At 37.1% G+C, this 16,518-nt stretch overlaps 1 protein-coding gene across 1 annotated transcript in view; it reads left to right on the top strand.

The window, feature by feature from the left end:
• LOC136885210 (clavesin-2) overlaps positions 1 to 15,254 on the top strand; it is a 195,441-nt gene extending 180,187 nt beyond the window's left edge. The window contains exons 7-9 of the mRNA XM_067157638.2: positions 2,226 to 2,342; positions 2,422 to 2,521; positions 13,402 to 15,254. Of these exons, the coding sequence (XP_067013739.2) occupies positions 2,226 to 2,342; positions 2,422 to 2,521; positions 13,402 to 13,595 (411 nt within the window). The 3' untranslated portion in view covers positions 13,596 to 15,254. The remainder of the gene's footprint in view (positions 1 to 2,225; positions 2,343 to 2,421; positions 2,522 to 13,401) is intronic.
• Positions 15,255 to 16,518: the final 1,264 nt, after the last annotated feature.

Raw genomic sequence — 16,518 nt, 5'->3', positions numbered from 1 at the left:
GCACTACTGCAGACATTGGAATCTCTTAACGTATAGACAGTTGTCATGCAGTGCGTGACCATAGATGCCAGCAGCATAACTAGCAGAGCGGTGCACTTCAGGACAGTCTGGTGGAAGTGGTGACTGGGGAAATTTTAAAAATTAAGTCAGAATGACATGTTTTTAAGGCATTTCATCACCTAAAATATAGTAACTTACGTGGCAAAACAAATATTCCTAAAATTACAAATATGCTCTGAATATCAAATGGTACTGAATATCACCAGAAACCTGCCACTGCAAAGACAGTGGGTGCAGCAAGATGGAGCTAGAGCCTACACCGCGAGGAGGTCCTTTGTCTTTCTGCAACAGCACTTTGAAGATCGCTTAATTTCCTATGCCCTTCCCACTTCCTGGATCTCGTACCTCGAGATATCTACACGTGGGGCATGCTGTAAGAAACCATTTCCAGCCAGATGACTGACCTAGGAATGTTCCTGAATTATGAGAGAAGATAGAGTCATTTTCTCATGTCTTGCAGCAACCTGTGTTCATCAACATGTCTGACAATATACAGGAGTGTTATGAAAAATGTGAAGAAGTGAGGGTGCACAATTGGAACACATTCTGTACCAAACACAGATACATATTGCCATTGTCACTTAGCATGTTATAATGACATATCATGATGATCAGAACATGTTCATAATTTCTGTACTGTTTGTTCTCACACATGCTCTATGTTCTTTTTACTTCAATTAATTGCATGTATTTCCTGAAATTTTTACTTATTTACTTTCTGTTAATCTGAAGTAAAAGTGGGCCAGTAGAAATATGAAGGAGCCCCAAGTGAATCCCTTGACTATGTCGATTTAAGTTGTTAAATTACACCTTTCTACCGAGCTGTAGCCAAGGCCGTTAAGATCAACCTGACTCCCCAAGTGACAAAATTTACTGCTGAATGCATATTCAGTACATTAGGGTGCATCAAGATTTGGAATTTGTCTATGATGGGAGATGGGAGGCCAAGTGGACAACAGTATGCATCCTCAGTATTCACAGGAAGAGTGTGCAAGAGAACACTGAATTCTTTGACATTATGACAAAACAATTCCAGACAGCAATCAAGAAGGTTCAAGTTTTTGTTCCAGTGTTAATTTGTCTCTAAATAGACTAGACTTTCCAAGTCTTATTGCATGTTCATTAACTTTCTTCCTATTGAATAAATTACAGTCTATATTGCACAATCTAATTTTCTTACAGATTTTCACACTTCAACCGATCTTTCTCATGAGCCAGAGAGGTGCATGTGCTACCCTGTGCACCGCTGTTGTGACGCCCATGTGTGCGATTACTATTGTTGCCCTAGTCTAATATTTCTTATTATAGAAAATGTCATCCAAAGTTCCCAACTTTAGGCTGGTCTCTCCAGTAAACTATTAGAATATGTACTGATGTTATTTATTTAGTGCATGGCTTTTACTGGCAGGAGTGTCCAAGGACATGTTCAGCTTGCCCGGTGCAAGTCTCTATTTCAAGCCCATAGATGACCTATGCATGTGGGTGAGAGATGATGAAGTAGACAATGGTTGAAATTCTGAGTTGGCACATAGCCTACTCCTATCAAATAACGATGAGGAGTCTGCGCAATGGACCATCAACACTGTGTCATATACCCTCACTTCAGAGTAAGTTTGGAATTGAACCCAGACTTTTAGCACACAAACTAGTGATTAGAAACTGTATACTACCACCTCTTCTACCCTGCCGGCCAACATTCCCATGGTGAAACTGTTTTCCACCAATGGGACTCAAACCAGCTAACCATGGAGCCAGACAATATAGACTAGATGCCTTAATGATCATGGCCACCAGACGGGCTTGTACTAGGGTATTTTGAATTAAATTTATATAGAATTCAACACAAATTTATCTTTAAAATGATGAGCATTAAATTACAGTCACTCAGAATGTTTTAGATCACTGAAGAAATTCTTTATAGTGAAAGTGGAGGAGCAGCAGAATTAAAAATATATAAATCGCAGCCCTGTAAATCATCATATTTATCTTAAAATATTGTAATCAAAACAGTTTCTTCATTTTGTTAATAACTGATAATTACTGACTTTCTGTTTGCAGTGAGCACTACCTGTGAGAGACAACGATGTACACTGTTTAATGTCCATCCATCTGTAAAATTTCTAGATTTTGTTAACAACTAATCATTACTGACTTTCTGTTCGCAGCGAACACTACCTATGAGACACAAAGAAGTACATGGTTTCAATGTCCATCCATCTTTAAAATTTGCCTTGGACTTTGGGATGTCCCTCATTTCAGATAAAATTAAGAAGCGTGTTAAGGTAACTGACCAATGCAATATGCAAAGGACAGAAGTGATATGTTAACATAACACCACTATAATAACAACTTATCTTTCAGGTTCATACTAGTCTTGAAACAGTATTAGAATGTCTTGGAGATGATCGTAAAGTGCTACCGAAGGAATATGGTGGTGTCATGCCAATGGCAGAGATGATTGGTAAGTTTACTGTAACACATGTGTAATATGTATGCCAATGAGGCAAAACATTCAAAGCATAAAAAATTTGCCTAACTCTAAATAAAACAGAAACACACTTAAAGACAAATTTAAGCACTCAGGATCCATGGTAATGAAAATAATATGCAAGCAAATTATTGCCGAATGACAACTAATTACTTAGAAATGTCTGTGCAGCTGCACTTTTTAGATTTGGCTTTTGTACAGAGTACTACATCCTCTGATCTGGATACAAGTAGCAGTTTGTTCTGGTAATTAGTCATATAGTCAGCCTCATGGTATATGGATAGCATGCCTACCTCCTGCTCGGATGTCCCGGGATGATTCCTGGCCAGTCCAGGTATTGTAATTCTGAACTGAAAACTGGAATGGGATTCAATAAGCCTCACGAGACCAGCTGAGGAATCATTGATATGAGAGGCAGAAAACCCAGCCAAGGAAAGTCAGTAATATTACTGAGGTGGTCATCAAGTGGACCACATGGCACTCAAGTATCTGCGAGCCATCTAGCTGAGCAATAGCTATCTTTGCAGGCCAAGACCCTTAATAGACTATTGTACCACATGTTTTTGTTGTTGTTGTTGTCATAAAATTGTTGCTCCTACTCTTGCAGCAAGTCTGCCACAGCTGCTTCAACTTTGATGCCTCAAGATTCTGGGATAGTTGTAGCCAATATTTGCATTGGCAGTAGGTCTAATGGCCTTAAGGGCCGAAGCAGCAGCTCGACATTAAACCAGCACCACACACGTAACTGAGATTTGTCCATTGCAAGCAAAGCTGTCGATGATATGATGATTGGTATTAGTTGAACTACCCTGGCTCATTCTGGGACTTAGCCAGGTTTTAAGATCAATGTCTTCTCAATGCTACAAGTTTTTCAGTTGACTGGAAGTCACTTCCATAGGGGCAAAGTTGGGCATGTAACGGAATCATTGGTTTGGGCTTCTTTACCTGCATCCATACCTTCGTCTAGGTTGCTACCTGTTCAAATGAGATAGCTCCTCTGTTGTCCTTAGTGAGACAGTGCTCTCTATTATGGAACATCATGGAAACAAATGAATAAGCAGGCAAGTGATCAATGTGACTCACTGAAAATATAGGAGAAATTTTGCACACAAGTGATACAAACCTTTGCTACTGAGCTAGCTCAACTACTTTCAGCACGTATAGTGACATCCAGCACCAAACTTACAAACTGAACGGGGTGTGGTAAGTCTAACGGTGCGGCGCGTAACCCGGTCTTGCCATCTATATATGTACGCGCATCACAAGAAAATGGCCGAGGAGAATTTAATAAAAATTGACAATGTAAAGTCAGGGAATCAGGCACTACAATCTAGACTATAAACAATTTTATTCATGCAGAGTGAAATTATAGTTTAGGGGAAGACCTAAAATGTAATTCCAATATAAATGGTCCGTTATTAGACATTATAAATTTTCCAGCTAACTCATTCCTGGCTGCCAGCGTTTTGCCCTCGTGTGCTAGGTTAACGCTGGCAGCCAGGATTGAGTTAGCTGGAAAATTTATAATATCCAATAACGGACCATTTATATTGGTATTACAAATTTACTCATTCAGCACAAATATTTCAGATTCCCTACGGGAATCAACATCTATATCATTAAAATGTAAATCTCAAATATTTTTTTATATTGCTAGTAGCTTTATGTTGCACCGACACAGATAAGTCTTATGGCAACGATGGGATAGGGAAGGCCTAGAAGTTGGAAGGAAGCGGCCATGGCCTTAATTAAGGTACAGTCCCAGCATTTGCCTTATGTGAAAATGGGAAACTACGGAAAACCATCTTCAGGGCTGCCGACAGTGGGATTCGAACCCACTATCTCCCGGATGTAAGCTCACAGCCACGAGCCTCTAAATGCACGGCCAACTCGCCCGTTATTCTCAAATATCTATGTTATTAGTGGTCCTATCGATACTACATAATTAAAGTTATATAAGATTAAATATACAATCATGTATGTCTTATACATTTTTACCATACTAGCTGCAATAACAGATATTCATAAATTTTGATTTTTGTTGCTAGGTCCATATCAATGCCAAACCACAAGAAATTGGGTAAACATAATTAGTGAAAATCGGTATCCAAAGTCAGGGAATAAGGCACTGCAGTCTTGGTTATAAATAATTTTATTCACGCTGGATGAAATGGTAGTTTAAGGGAAAGTGCCTTAAATTTAATTTTTAAATACCTATGTATTATTATACAATCTTCCTGCAACAGCTGCAGGTTGCCCAAAGACAAAGAGTACCTTCACAACAATAATGGATGTGGATACAATAGATAATGTGATCGTATGGATGTTAAATGTAGGCAGTCGAGTAAGGCATGTCAAACATTTATTTGAGGTCCTATCAAAAAATACTACAAACAAAAGTTATAGAAAATGCAATTTCCAATCATTTATTTCTTATACAGTTTAACCGTACCGACTACGATAATAGAATTCATGAATTTAGACTTTCATTGCTTAGTCCATATCAATGCTGAGCATTGTTAACATGGAAATATGGTTCAATCGTGTCAATTGGTGATGGTTTTGGTCACGATTGTCTAAAGGAGTAAAACTGCATGGTCATCGGTCCGTATCGACAAGGAAAACTGTGTAGACGATTATAAAAACTTGTAAAGGAACGATCGCTTGAAGAATAAGAGAAGAGGGAGTGATGAAAGACTTTACATTAGATGCCCTAATTGGAAGAAAACTAAATGTGAAGGCCTGAAATATTGAAAGTTCATAAACTAATGAATTTAACACAATTTCCTTCATTTCCTTGAAGTAGAAACTTGGCACCTCCTGGATGCTACCAGTTTAGTTATGTTGAGATAAATTTTTTGCGCTGACTGGATGTGTAGTACAGCTTCTAAAACCGCATCCGACATGCACGATCTTTTTTAAGACTTACTAAGGTTCATTATTGAAAATATTATTGCTCGCAAAATACGTTATGCCAAACACTGTAGCAAATTGGCATGCCTGTGCATGTAGCCATGGGAAATCTTGCTGGGACAAATGTTCATAATTAAGTACAAGAGACACACGCCCTTGCAGTATTCTAGCTCAAACACCCACGGGAGAAGAAGACCTAAACACTGAACGGTTTACATTCAAGGAAGTAGAAGATGCTATAAACAGCTCCAAGAATAATAAGGCTTGCGGTCCGGATAATATCTACAATGAACACATCAAAATTGCTTTCCCGACACCAAAAGAAGCAATAACATATGTCTTGAACCAATGCCTTAAGCAAGGAACGATTCCAAGCAGCTAGAGAAAGTCCACAGTCAAAGTGATATATAAAGGAAAGGGAAGCACTGAAGATCCAAACGCTTATAGAGGCGTCGCTCTCGAATGTACGATGCTAAAGATCCTAACAAAACTCTTATGTCAACGCCTGACTAGAGAAGTCGATCCCAAACTACCAGAAGAACAATTCGGTTTTAGAAGAGGGAGGAACACGATTCAGGCCATCAAGTGTCTACTGGATGATATTGAAGCAGTTACAACTAGAGCAGGAGGCAAGTTGTAAACCATTTTCGTCGACTTCCCCAAAGCCTTCGACTCTATCAGCCAAAAAATTATAATGGAGAAACTAGACAGATTAATGAGAAGTAATGCAAGTCTCAAACGACTAATTCAGAACATACTGGCCTCAAACTGCACAGAAATTAGTGACGGAATAGTGAAGTCCAACCCAATTCAACAAACCACCGGTGTACTACAAGGAGATCCCCTAAGCCCAGTACTATTTATAATTGCTACGCCAGACATTACAGAAGTAATCCCTGAAGAAACAAGCATATATATGTATGCAGACGATATCATGATTGCCTCGAGGTCCAGCGAGAAACTGCAAGGCACTTCACGCGTTGGTGAAGTGGACAGAAGAGAATGAACTTCAGTTAAATGAGGAAAAGACAGTAACAATGACATTTAGGAAAGGAGGTAAAGCATCAGAGTTTCATATAGATGGGAGACCTTTAAAGAATGTATCAAACTTCAAGTATTTGGGAGTCACACTACAAACTAGAGATAATGTTTTCTCTACCCACATCAATGACAGGACAAATGCAGCAATCAAAGCCATCAACGACATACAGAATTTGAATAAGTTATCTATCAAAACAGCCCTGAAATTATTTGACCTCAAAGTGTCACCAGTGATCACCTATGGATTAGAAATTGTATGGCCGCATCTAAAAATGAAACAGTTCGAGCAATTAGAAAAAGTGAAAGCTACGTTTCTGAAAAAGGTACTATGTGTCTCGAAGTATACGCCTTCAAGGCTTGTATATGAGTTAACTCGCGAACCTTTCTATGTAGAGGATGTCTGTTGTCACCTACCGCTACCAACTACACCAACATATCTACAGTTCTTAGAGAAATTACGAGCAAAGAAGAGAGACATATGGAGCGAATTTTACTCGACGGACACAATGATATACAAAGACTGGCAAGCAGGAGGATATGAGCTCAGACACTTGATTACATGCTTTGCAATACATGGATTTCATTATAAGCTGTGTAAAACAAAGAAATTCCATCAACCAGACACTGACTGTGTATGTGAACGTTGTGGTAAGAGCTGTGAACGATATCATGCCACGATTTGTACTTGTCAGCACAAATCGATGATAGCCGTCTGCAAAGATGACTAATGCTGTGTATTAATGTAAATATATTTTGGCCATTGGCTGCAATAAAATATATTATTATTATTATAAAATAACAGAAGATCTCCTGTAGAATAGTACCAATCTTCAGGATTGTATGGCACTGTAACCTGATCAACTCCCTTTGGTAGCTGACTGCGACATCCATTAGCCCCCCACCACCACTGGTGACACTGCAGCCCTCCCCTCTCACTATGTTTCTAACTCTCATCCCTCTACACAACCAATCAGTTCGAACTTACAAGTCGTCGAGAAAAGTAGTTTGCAGGTCATCATGAGTAAATTTTTCTCACCTTATATCTGTAGAAACTTATTCTGTGCAAAGAAAATCCAATAGATGGCTTCTAAGAGCATTAGTTAGCTTTGCTTGGAATAACAAAGACAAGCATCTTACAAGGAGGCAATTCCTGAAGCAATGTGCCAAGGAACTGGCCCTTCCTCAAATCAGGTCTTGTTTGCAGCCTGGGAATCTTAGCCATAAGCTAAAATCAGAAATATCACACATCCTGACAGAAGAACATCCAATCCCTGAAGAACCACAAAACAGATGAAGGTGTCAAGAAATGAAAGAGGTGTGCACTATGCTCCAGAATTGGGAACAATCCTGTAAGATTTGCAAGAAGTATGTGTGTGGAAACCAACCATGGGAAACTGACCTGCCTAGACTACCTGGAAAGTGCCTAAACTAGTGCTTTAAAGCAATAAGAAGCTGGATTAGTGTAAACTTGTGTATTATCCATTTTTTGTGAAAACACTTGATTTTGAAGTCTGTTCACTTAGTTTATTTTCTCTGATTTCCTGTACAGCAAAAGCTTGTGTGAAAAACAGCTTCATATGTGTCATCTCCAGCAACATGCATATTTGATCCATATTGATAACCACACAAGCCTGTCTTCTGGGCCACTTTAGTCCACAGACTACTGTGTAAATGATTTTACCAATTTATACAAGAATATATGAAAGCAAAGAATATGAAGATAATGGTTTTACTCTGAATCATCTTATCCTTTATAACAGTCATCAAGGACTCTAGATTTTAAAGTATTTTGTTTCATTATATATTTTAAATGTTTTTTGTTTTTTTTTGCTAGTTGCTTCTCGTCGCACCGACACAGATAGGTCTTATGGCGACGATGGGACAGAGAAGGGCTAGGAGTGTGAAGGAAGCGGCCGTGGCCTTATTTTAAATGTTTTGTGTTTCAGAGTTCATTATTCAATAATGTGCCAATTTAGGAATGATGTAAAGACTAAGAATGACCTCGTAATGTAAGGTCGAAACCAGTCCCTATGATGTGTCCTTAACATAGTTTACATCATTTTAACATGTGTACTGAATAGATAGATATGCCCTTTCCCACCTTATTATATGTCAAATTGAAGGTGAAATTTTTAACCCATTCTGGTCCGCAACTGAATATCCCTAACAAACTTTCTGAACTGGGCAGTTTTAAGGGTTTGAAAAAGTATCTCTATACCTATAAGAGATATCTGCATGATTCTATTTTCTTTGTGCTTGTTTGAGCATTTAGTAATGAAAAATGTTTGTTTTACATCAGCTAGCACTTGAGATTTTAAAATTATTTATATATTATACCATGTTTTGCTGAATAAATAACTCTTGACAGCCTACTAAACGAGTAGAGTTTCCTGAAATACAATTATATTTACCCTAGATTGATCATGTAAAATGTGCACTGCAACTACAACACAAAAATAATGAAAATGATATAAAAATAAAAACTGTTCAATAATAATAATAATAATAATAATAATAATAATAATAACAACGAAAATGGGAGCTCTTACGAAATTTTATTCATAAATACTGTATTTATGTAACAATAGTGGCTCGGAAGGTGATATTAGCGAAGATTGTCAGAGTGAAGATGATATTGAAGGTATGTAATTATAATTTTATGCAGAAATGGAAATAATATTGACATCTGAATATGAATTAAAAACCACCTCTTTAATTTAATTATGATTGGAATTAGTTTTACACCCTATCGCATGTTCCAACACGTTTCATATTTGCGTTAATACGTAAGAATATCTACATATTAGTAAAGTTTTATGTTTTTCTAGATGTGAGAGATTATGATTACATAAAATATTTAAAATACAACTTTTATCAAGCACTTGTTTGCCGCGAGAAGGCATGGTTTAGAGCATATTGAGTGACAACATCTACTAATGCCCTCTCATCGATAATATTGTGAATTCCCAGACTTAGACAGATAATACTGCCATCTGTTGAAATAATCTTGTAAATAAAACATGAAGAAACACTATGTAGCCACCAGAATGCATACATAGCTCATTCTCGATTTTTAGAGAATTGTCAAATCTTACTACAGGCTATGCTCGCAGTTAGACTGGAAAGAGTTGACATTTGCAACAACTCCAGATGTTTAAGATGTAGAACCCTATCCACTTCCTGAAGGACAGTGATTTCATGACTATTTTCCATAACTAGGCTATCACATGAAAAATATGTAGGCTACCATGCTACTGAACTCACAATTATGTTCCTTATCCATAAGTAGTGAAATATTCACTGGCATTCACTAAACAACTCAGCACAGAATAAATTTCCAACTTCTGACTGAAATGTGAAATACAAGCACAAATAGACTCGCAGGGTTATTTAGCAACATCATGGTTAACTGGCAAGCAACACTGAACTGGCCTGACAAAGAATACTTTTAGTACTGGGAAAAATGTGATCATACTAAGCAGTATTAGCAAAAAATTGAACAAGATAAGCAAGGTATTTTTTAAATATAGATCTATTATGATGGGGATCGGGATTTCAAATCTACGACATGCTAAGAGAGAAAACATTTTAATGAGGAACGCACCAATACAGTTACATGATAAATAATAATTTGACAATGTAACCATATTACAAGTTGTCCATTTCATGACCGTATCGATGTTTAATCAAGAAGTAAAAATAACCACCTAATCGATACTTTATTAATGCCTCAGGCAAAATTGAATAAAATTAAAACTTACAGGACATGTTTCGACCACTTAGTGGTCCTCTTCAGCTGTATAAATAAAGAACTGAAAAGAAAAACATTGACAATAAGCACAAATAAAAGTTCTTTGGAGACTCCTTTGATAAAAAATGGAGGTCGTCAGAATAGGTCATCTTGCCTTCCGTTCTTGTTTGGAAAAGATGTTTATTCTGCGCTGTCTAGAGGGTCTGTCTTTGAGCGCGACCTGGTGAAGTAACGATGTGATACAGTTTGACAGTTCATGGAAAGCTCTGGAGAGAAGGGAAGTAGAGTTTCATCGTCATCTAAAATAACATGTGAGGGAGGAGGGAGATTGGGCTGTGCTTCTGCGATGTCGTGTTTGATTATATCTCTTGTTTGTCTAGTCTGTTTCATGTCTACCCATTCTAAGTATTTGCTAATATTCTCATATAAGATGTTTTTATGCTCGTTGTTTTCGTTGAGATTCTCTTCACCGTTTTCCAATTTATCAAGAACGATGTGGATGTTTTCCAGGTTGTTCATAAGATTACCTTTATTAATCATACAGATAATTTGAAGGTCCTGTTTTATATTGGTGAATTTGTGGTTGGACTCTTTCATATGGGATCCCATGGCAGAGAATCTTTTGTATCTTTCAGCACTGACGTGCTCTTGATATCTAATTGAGAAGTTCCTTCCAGATTGTCCCACGTAAGTTTTTTTACATTGAGCATAAGTCAGCTTATAAATACCCGATTCCTGGAATTCGTCATCTTTAAGTTTATTAGCTTTATTATGACTAAAGAACCTATGTTTCGTGTTGTTGTTTGTAGAGAAGGCTACCTTGGTATTGTGTTTCTTGAATAAGTTGGTGATTTCGTAAATCTTCGGGTTATTAAAGGTGAATTTTACATATCCTTTTTCTTTTTCTGAATGCTGTTTAAGTTTAATTTGTTGTTGGTATTTGCATTTAGTGATGATTTTATTGATGAATTTCAAACTGAAACCATTATGTAGAGCCTGTTGACGAATGAAAGAAAGTTCCTTTTTTCTGTCTGTTTCTGTTAGCGGAATTTCAAAGGCTCTGTTGACGAAACTATAATAAGCTGATTTCTTTTGCGAGATGGGATGTAAAGAATCACTTTTGATTGTAGTCGGGGTAAAAGTGGGTTTCCTGTATATTTTAAATTGGAAATGGTTGTCTTTACGAATTGTTTGGATATCCAGAAAATTGAGTATGCCTTTCTCTTCTTCTTCAGCTGTAAATTTTATGTTTGGGTCTAAATTATTCAAAGTATTAAGGATACTGTGACTATCATTTATTTCCTTGTTAATTATGGCATAGGTATCAACATATCGAAGCCAGAGATTGAGTCCTTTAATGTGACCTACTATCTGAGTGTGTTCCAAAAAGTCGAGGTAAATGTTAGCTAAAATTCCAGAAGCCGGCGCTCCCACTGGAAGTCCATCTTGCGCCGGCTTCTGGAATTTTAGCTAACATTTACCTCGACTTTTTGGAACACACTCAGATAGTAGGTCACATTAAAGGACTCGATCTCTGGCTTCGATATGTTGATGATACCTATGCCATAATTAACAAGGAAATAAATGATAGTCACAGTATCCTTAATACTTTGAATAATTTAGACCCAAACATAAAATTTACAGCTGAAGAAGAAGAGAAATGCATACTCAATTTTCTGGATATCCAAACAATCGTAAAGACAACCATTTCCAATTTAAAATATACAGGAAACCCACTTTTACCCCGACTACAATCAAAAGTGATTCTTTACATCCCATCTCGCAAAAGAAATCAGCTTATTATAGTTTCGTCAACAGAGCCTTTGAAATTCCGCTAACAGAAACAGACAGAAAAAAGGAACTTTCTTTCATTCGTCAACAGGCTCTACATAATGGTTTCAGTTTGAAATTCATCAATAAAATCATCACTAAATGCAAATACCAACAACAAATTAAACTTAAACAGCATTCAGAAAAAGAAAAAGGATATGTAAAATTCACCTTTAATAACCCGAAGATTTACGAAATCACCAACTTATTCAAGAAACACAATACCAAGGTAGCCTTCTCTACAAACAACAACACGAAACATAGGTTCTTTAGTCATAATAAAGCTAATAAACTTAAAGATGACGAATTCCAGGAATCGGGTATTTATAAGCTGACTTGTGCTCAATGTAAAAAAACTTACGTGGGACAATCTGGAAGGAACTTCTCAATTAGATATCAAGAGCACGTCAGTGCTGAAAGATACAAAAGATTCTCTGCCATGGGATCCCATATGAAAGAGTCCAACCACAAATTCACCAATATAAAACAGGACCTTCAAATTATCTGTATGATTAATAAAGGTAATCTTATGAACAACCTGGAAAACATCCACATCGTTCTTGATAAATTGGAAAACGGTGAAGAGAATCTCAACGAAAACAACGAGCATAAAAACATCTTATATGAGAATATTAGCAAATACTTAGAATGGGTAGACATGAAACAGACTAGACAAACAAGAGATATAATCAAACACGACATCGCAGAAGCACAGCCCAATCTCCCTCCTCCCTCACATGTTATTTTAGATGACGATGAAACTCTACTTCCCTTCTCTCCAGAGCTTTCCATGAACTGTCAAACTGTATCACATCGTTACTTCACCAGGTCGCGCTCAAAGACAGACCCTCTAGACAGCGCAGAATAAACATCTTTTCCAAACAAGAACGGAAGGCAAGATGACCTATTCTGACGACCTCCATTTTTATCAAAGGAGTCTCCAAAGAACTTTTATTTGTGCTTATTGTCAATGTTTTTCTTTTCAGTTCTTTATTTATACAGCTGAAGAGGACCACTAAGTGGTCGAAACATGTCCTGTAAGTTTTAATTTTATTCAATTTTGCCTGAGGCATTAATAAAGTATCGATTAGGTGGTTATTTATACTTACTTCTTAATGTAACCATAGTTGAAACAGCAAGGAGAAGTTTAACTCTAATTTTTGAAATGATAACTCAGATCAGTTGTACCAAGTTGGTATACGGAAAGTTAAATATTTACTTAATTATTTGGCTAAATCAAATTGATTTTGTGAGTAAATGATGTTTGAAAATTACATATCCTTGTTTATTGTGACTAAACTTTTATTCCTGTCAACAGATCTTTGGAAGAAGGAAGTGCTGGCACATCGAGATTTACTCCTGTCACACGATAAGATGAATGTTCGAGAAGATATGTTCAGTGAACAAGCTAAGGCTGGAGCAGTATCAGCTCTCCGTCAAGGCAATTCTTGTGGTATGGGCAGTGACATTCTTGGTATATCAGGAAGCTTCCGAAAGCTTGAGGTAGATTAACAAAGGGAAACAAGTAACCTGTTTTGTGAGGAAATAAAGTTCCCTCCATTGCCAAAGTGTTAAATCAATTCCTGCTATGAACAGAAGTGCTACGTAGACCTATAAGACAACATCATCTACTTACTGATTAAATGGCTATTTTATAATGCCTATTTCTTCAGCAAGGCTCAACTGTCCCTCTGTTGTGTAACTGTTCTGAGAGTGCAAATTGTGTTCCTTGTGTTTGAGTGAGACCCAAGTGGAAGTAACTGAAATTCACTTGTAAATGTTAATGGGTTTATTTCATAGTCATAACTTTCAATGAATATATAATTTACCTCAGTAAAGTTTACTCTGAAATTTTAATTACTGTGATATTCGTTACACTTGAATCTCAGATGCTAAGCAACTCTTATTAATAAAGCCAGGGTTTGTTTCATGAAGTTTGATAATTTGACTGGCTTCATGTCCAAAATGTGTTCCCAACACATTGTGTGTTGAAAAACATATCAAGACAACTATGTACAATACTTTAAATTATATGTAAAATTCTGACAAAACACAGCACCTAGGTGTACATTTGTATTTTTAAAATTGCCATAACAGGAGAGCTTTGTCCCAGAACATACTTCATTGATGTTATATGGTCATTTTAAAATTAAAATATAGCAATATAAAGTGTTAAAGACTCTGATTATATGAAAATAATGCTGTCACAAGAGGTTTCAATACTGTTTCAATATCATTGCAAGTAAATTTTGTTTAGGACAAACTGAAGAAAAAAGGAGGTTATAACAACCAGTAGCTATAAATGGTTCAATATTTTCTCTCCTTACTAAGTCCACTGACAGATTGTCAGTTTTATGGAAGAAAGATTTATTTTCCATACTTGCCATTCAACTGTAACATTCACATAAATATTTTGTTTGAATTGTTGTATACTGTACAGTTTTAACAGGCCCAGGAAAAACCTGTATGTTATTTTACAGGTTGTAAACCACAGACTTTTGATGTTCATAAGACTATTTAATCAGGTGGACAAAAAGAATGGACAGAATGTCAACAAAGGGATCTTTGGGTAATAAGTACTGTTTATTTTATCAAATACTGTAAAATAAATTGAAATATTTTTTACACTAATCAATGTACAATAAATATTTTTAAAATCTGTACCTCAATTTGCTTATGTCTACTTTATTTCCATTCCCTTTCAAACAATTTCAAAACAGCAACTCAACACTGAGAAGACATTCTGTATAAAAGATTTTTTTTTGCTAGTTGTTTTACGTCGCACCGGGCGACGATGGGACAGGAAAGGGCTAGGAGTGGGAAGGAAGCGGCCGTGGCCTTAATTAAGGTACAGCCCCAGCATTTGCCTGGTGTGAAAATGGGAAACCACGGAAAACCACTATAAAAGATTTACCACAAGCTTCTATACAATAAAAGTGGAAGTAGGGATGTACCAACTATCACTTATCTCTGTCTCACGATCTTTCTATTCTAGGCAACTGCCTGTTATTTGTTCTGGTCTTTTAAAGTTTATTTAAAGAAAGACTATTACACTTCATTACTAGGACATTTCCTGCACTGATGTCTAAAAATGAAATTATGTAGGTTTCAGACAGACAAAAGAACCTAATTCAATGAACACTCAAGATGAATTTAAGTACTAAAAAAAAAAAAAAAAACTTGTGGCCTTCTACAAAAACCAAAGCATGGTATATCTGTGCTGAAGGAAATTAACAATAGTTTCATAATAATAATAATAATAATAATAATATTATTAATAATTATTAATATTAATTTATTCATCATCATCATCATCATCACCAGTTTTCCACTCCAGTTGCCCGGGTGTGGTTTACGAGCACTCTCCACTTCTGTCTGTCCATGTACCACTCTTCTCTCAAGATGACATCCCAGCTGATTCCTCTTGTTCCTATGTCCTCTTTCACTTGGTCCAGCCACCTCTTCCTAGGTCTTCCTACCGGTCGTTTTCCGGCCACGACTGTGTGTAGCCATTGTTTTGCTGTCCTTCCATCGTCCATTCGTTTGACATGGCCAAACCATTTCAAACGAATAATAATTTATTAATATTTATTATTATTATTATTATTATTATTATTATTATTATTATTATTATTAATGGTTCATGTTTGTGGGTTACTGTAGTCACGTCCTAGTTCGTGAACCATGGGCAACGGCTGAGTGGCCTAGTAAGTGGTCCTGAGAGTCGGGATACCAGTTGCTATGGAATGGGAGTGGGCATCTCAGACATATTCTGAGTCGTGGCCCTCCTTATGCTCAGGCGGCTAGGACTATACAATTCACCGGTGGTCCATAACCCATTAGAAGAGAGATCCTCACTTGGACTACGTGCAATAGTAGGGTAGCATCCTGCTTCATGAATTCACCGAGCTCAGAACATTTTAAGCAAGCCTCGGACCTATGGGAGTAACGGAGTCCCACTCCCATTTGACAGGCGAGGGACTCCTTGGAAACAACTTGGCAAACGAAATGGAATTCGATGGGGAGCTATCAATATTAATGGGGCTTATGGAAGAAAGAAGGTAGAACTGGCTGAGTCAGCAAAGAGGATGCATCTGGATGTGCTTGGAGTAAGTGATATTCGGGTAAGGGGAGATAATGAGGAAGAGATAGGAGATTATGTGTACTTGACGGGTGTTAGAAAGGGAAGGGCAGAGTCTGGGGTAGGGGTCTTTATCAGGAATACCATTGCACGCAACATAGTTTCTGTTAGGCACGTAAATGAGCAAATGATGTGGGTAGATTTGTCAGTGGGAGGAATTAGGACAAGAATTGTGTCCGTGTATTTTTTTTTTTTTTGCTACGGGCTTTAAGTCGCACCGACACAGATAGGTCTTATGGCGACGATGGGATAGGAAAGGCCTAGGAGTTGGAAGGAAGCGGCCGTGGCCTTAAT

Source organism: Anabrus simplex, chromosome 1 (assembly GCF_040414725.1).
Source record: "Anabrus simplex isolate iqAnaSimp1 chromosome 1, ASM4041472v1, whole genome shotgun sequence".
NCBI classification, from domain to species: domain Eukaryota; kingdom Metazoa; phylum Arthropoda; class Insecta; order Orthoptera; family Tettigoniidae; genus Anabrus; species Anabrus simplex.
This window is presented reverse-complemented; position numbering and strand designations above follow the sequence as displayed.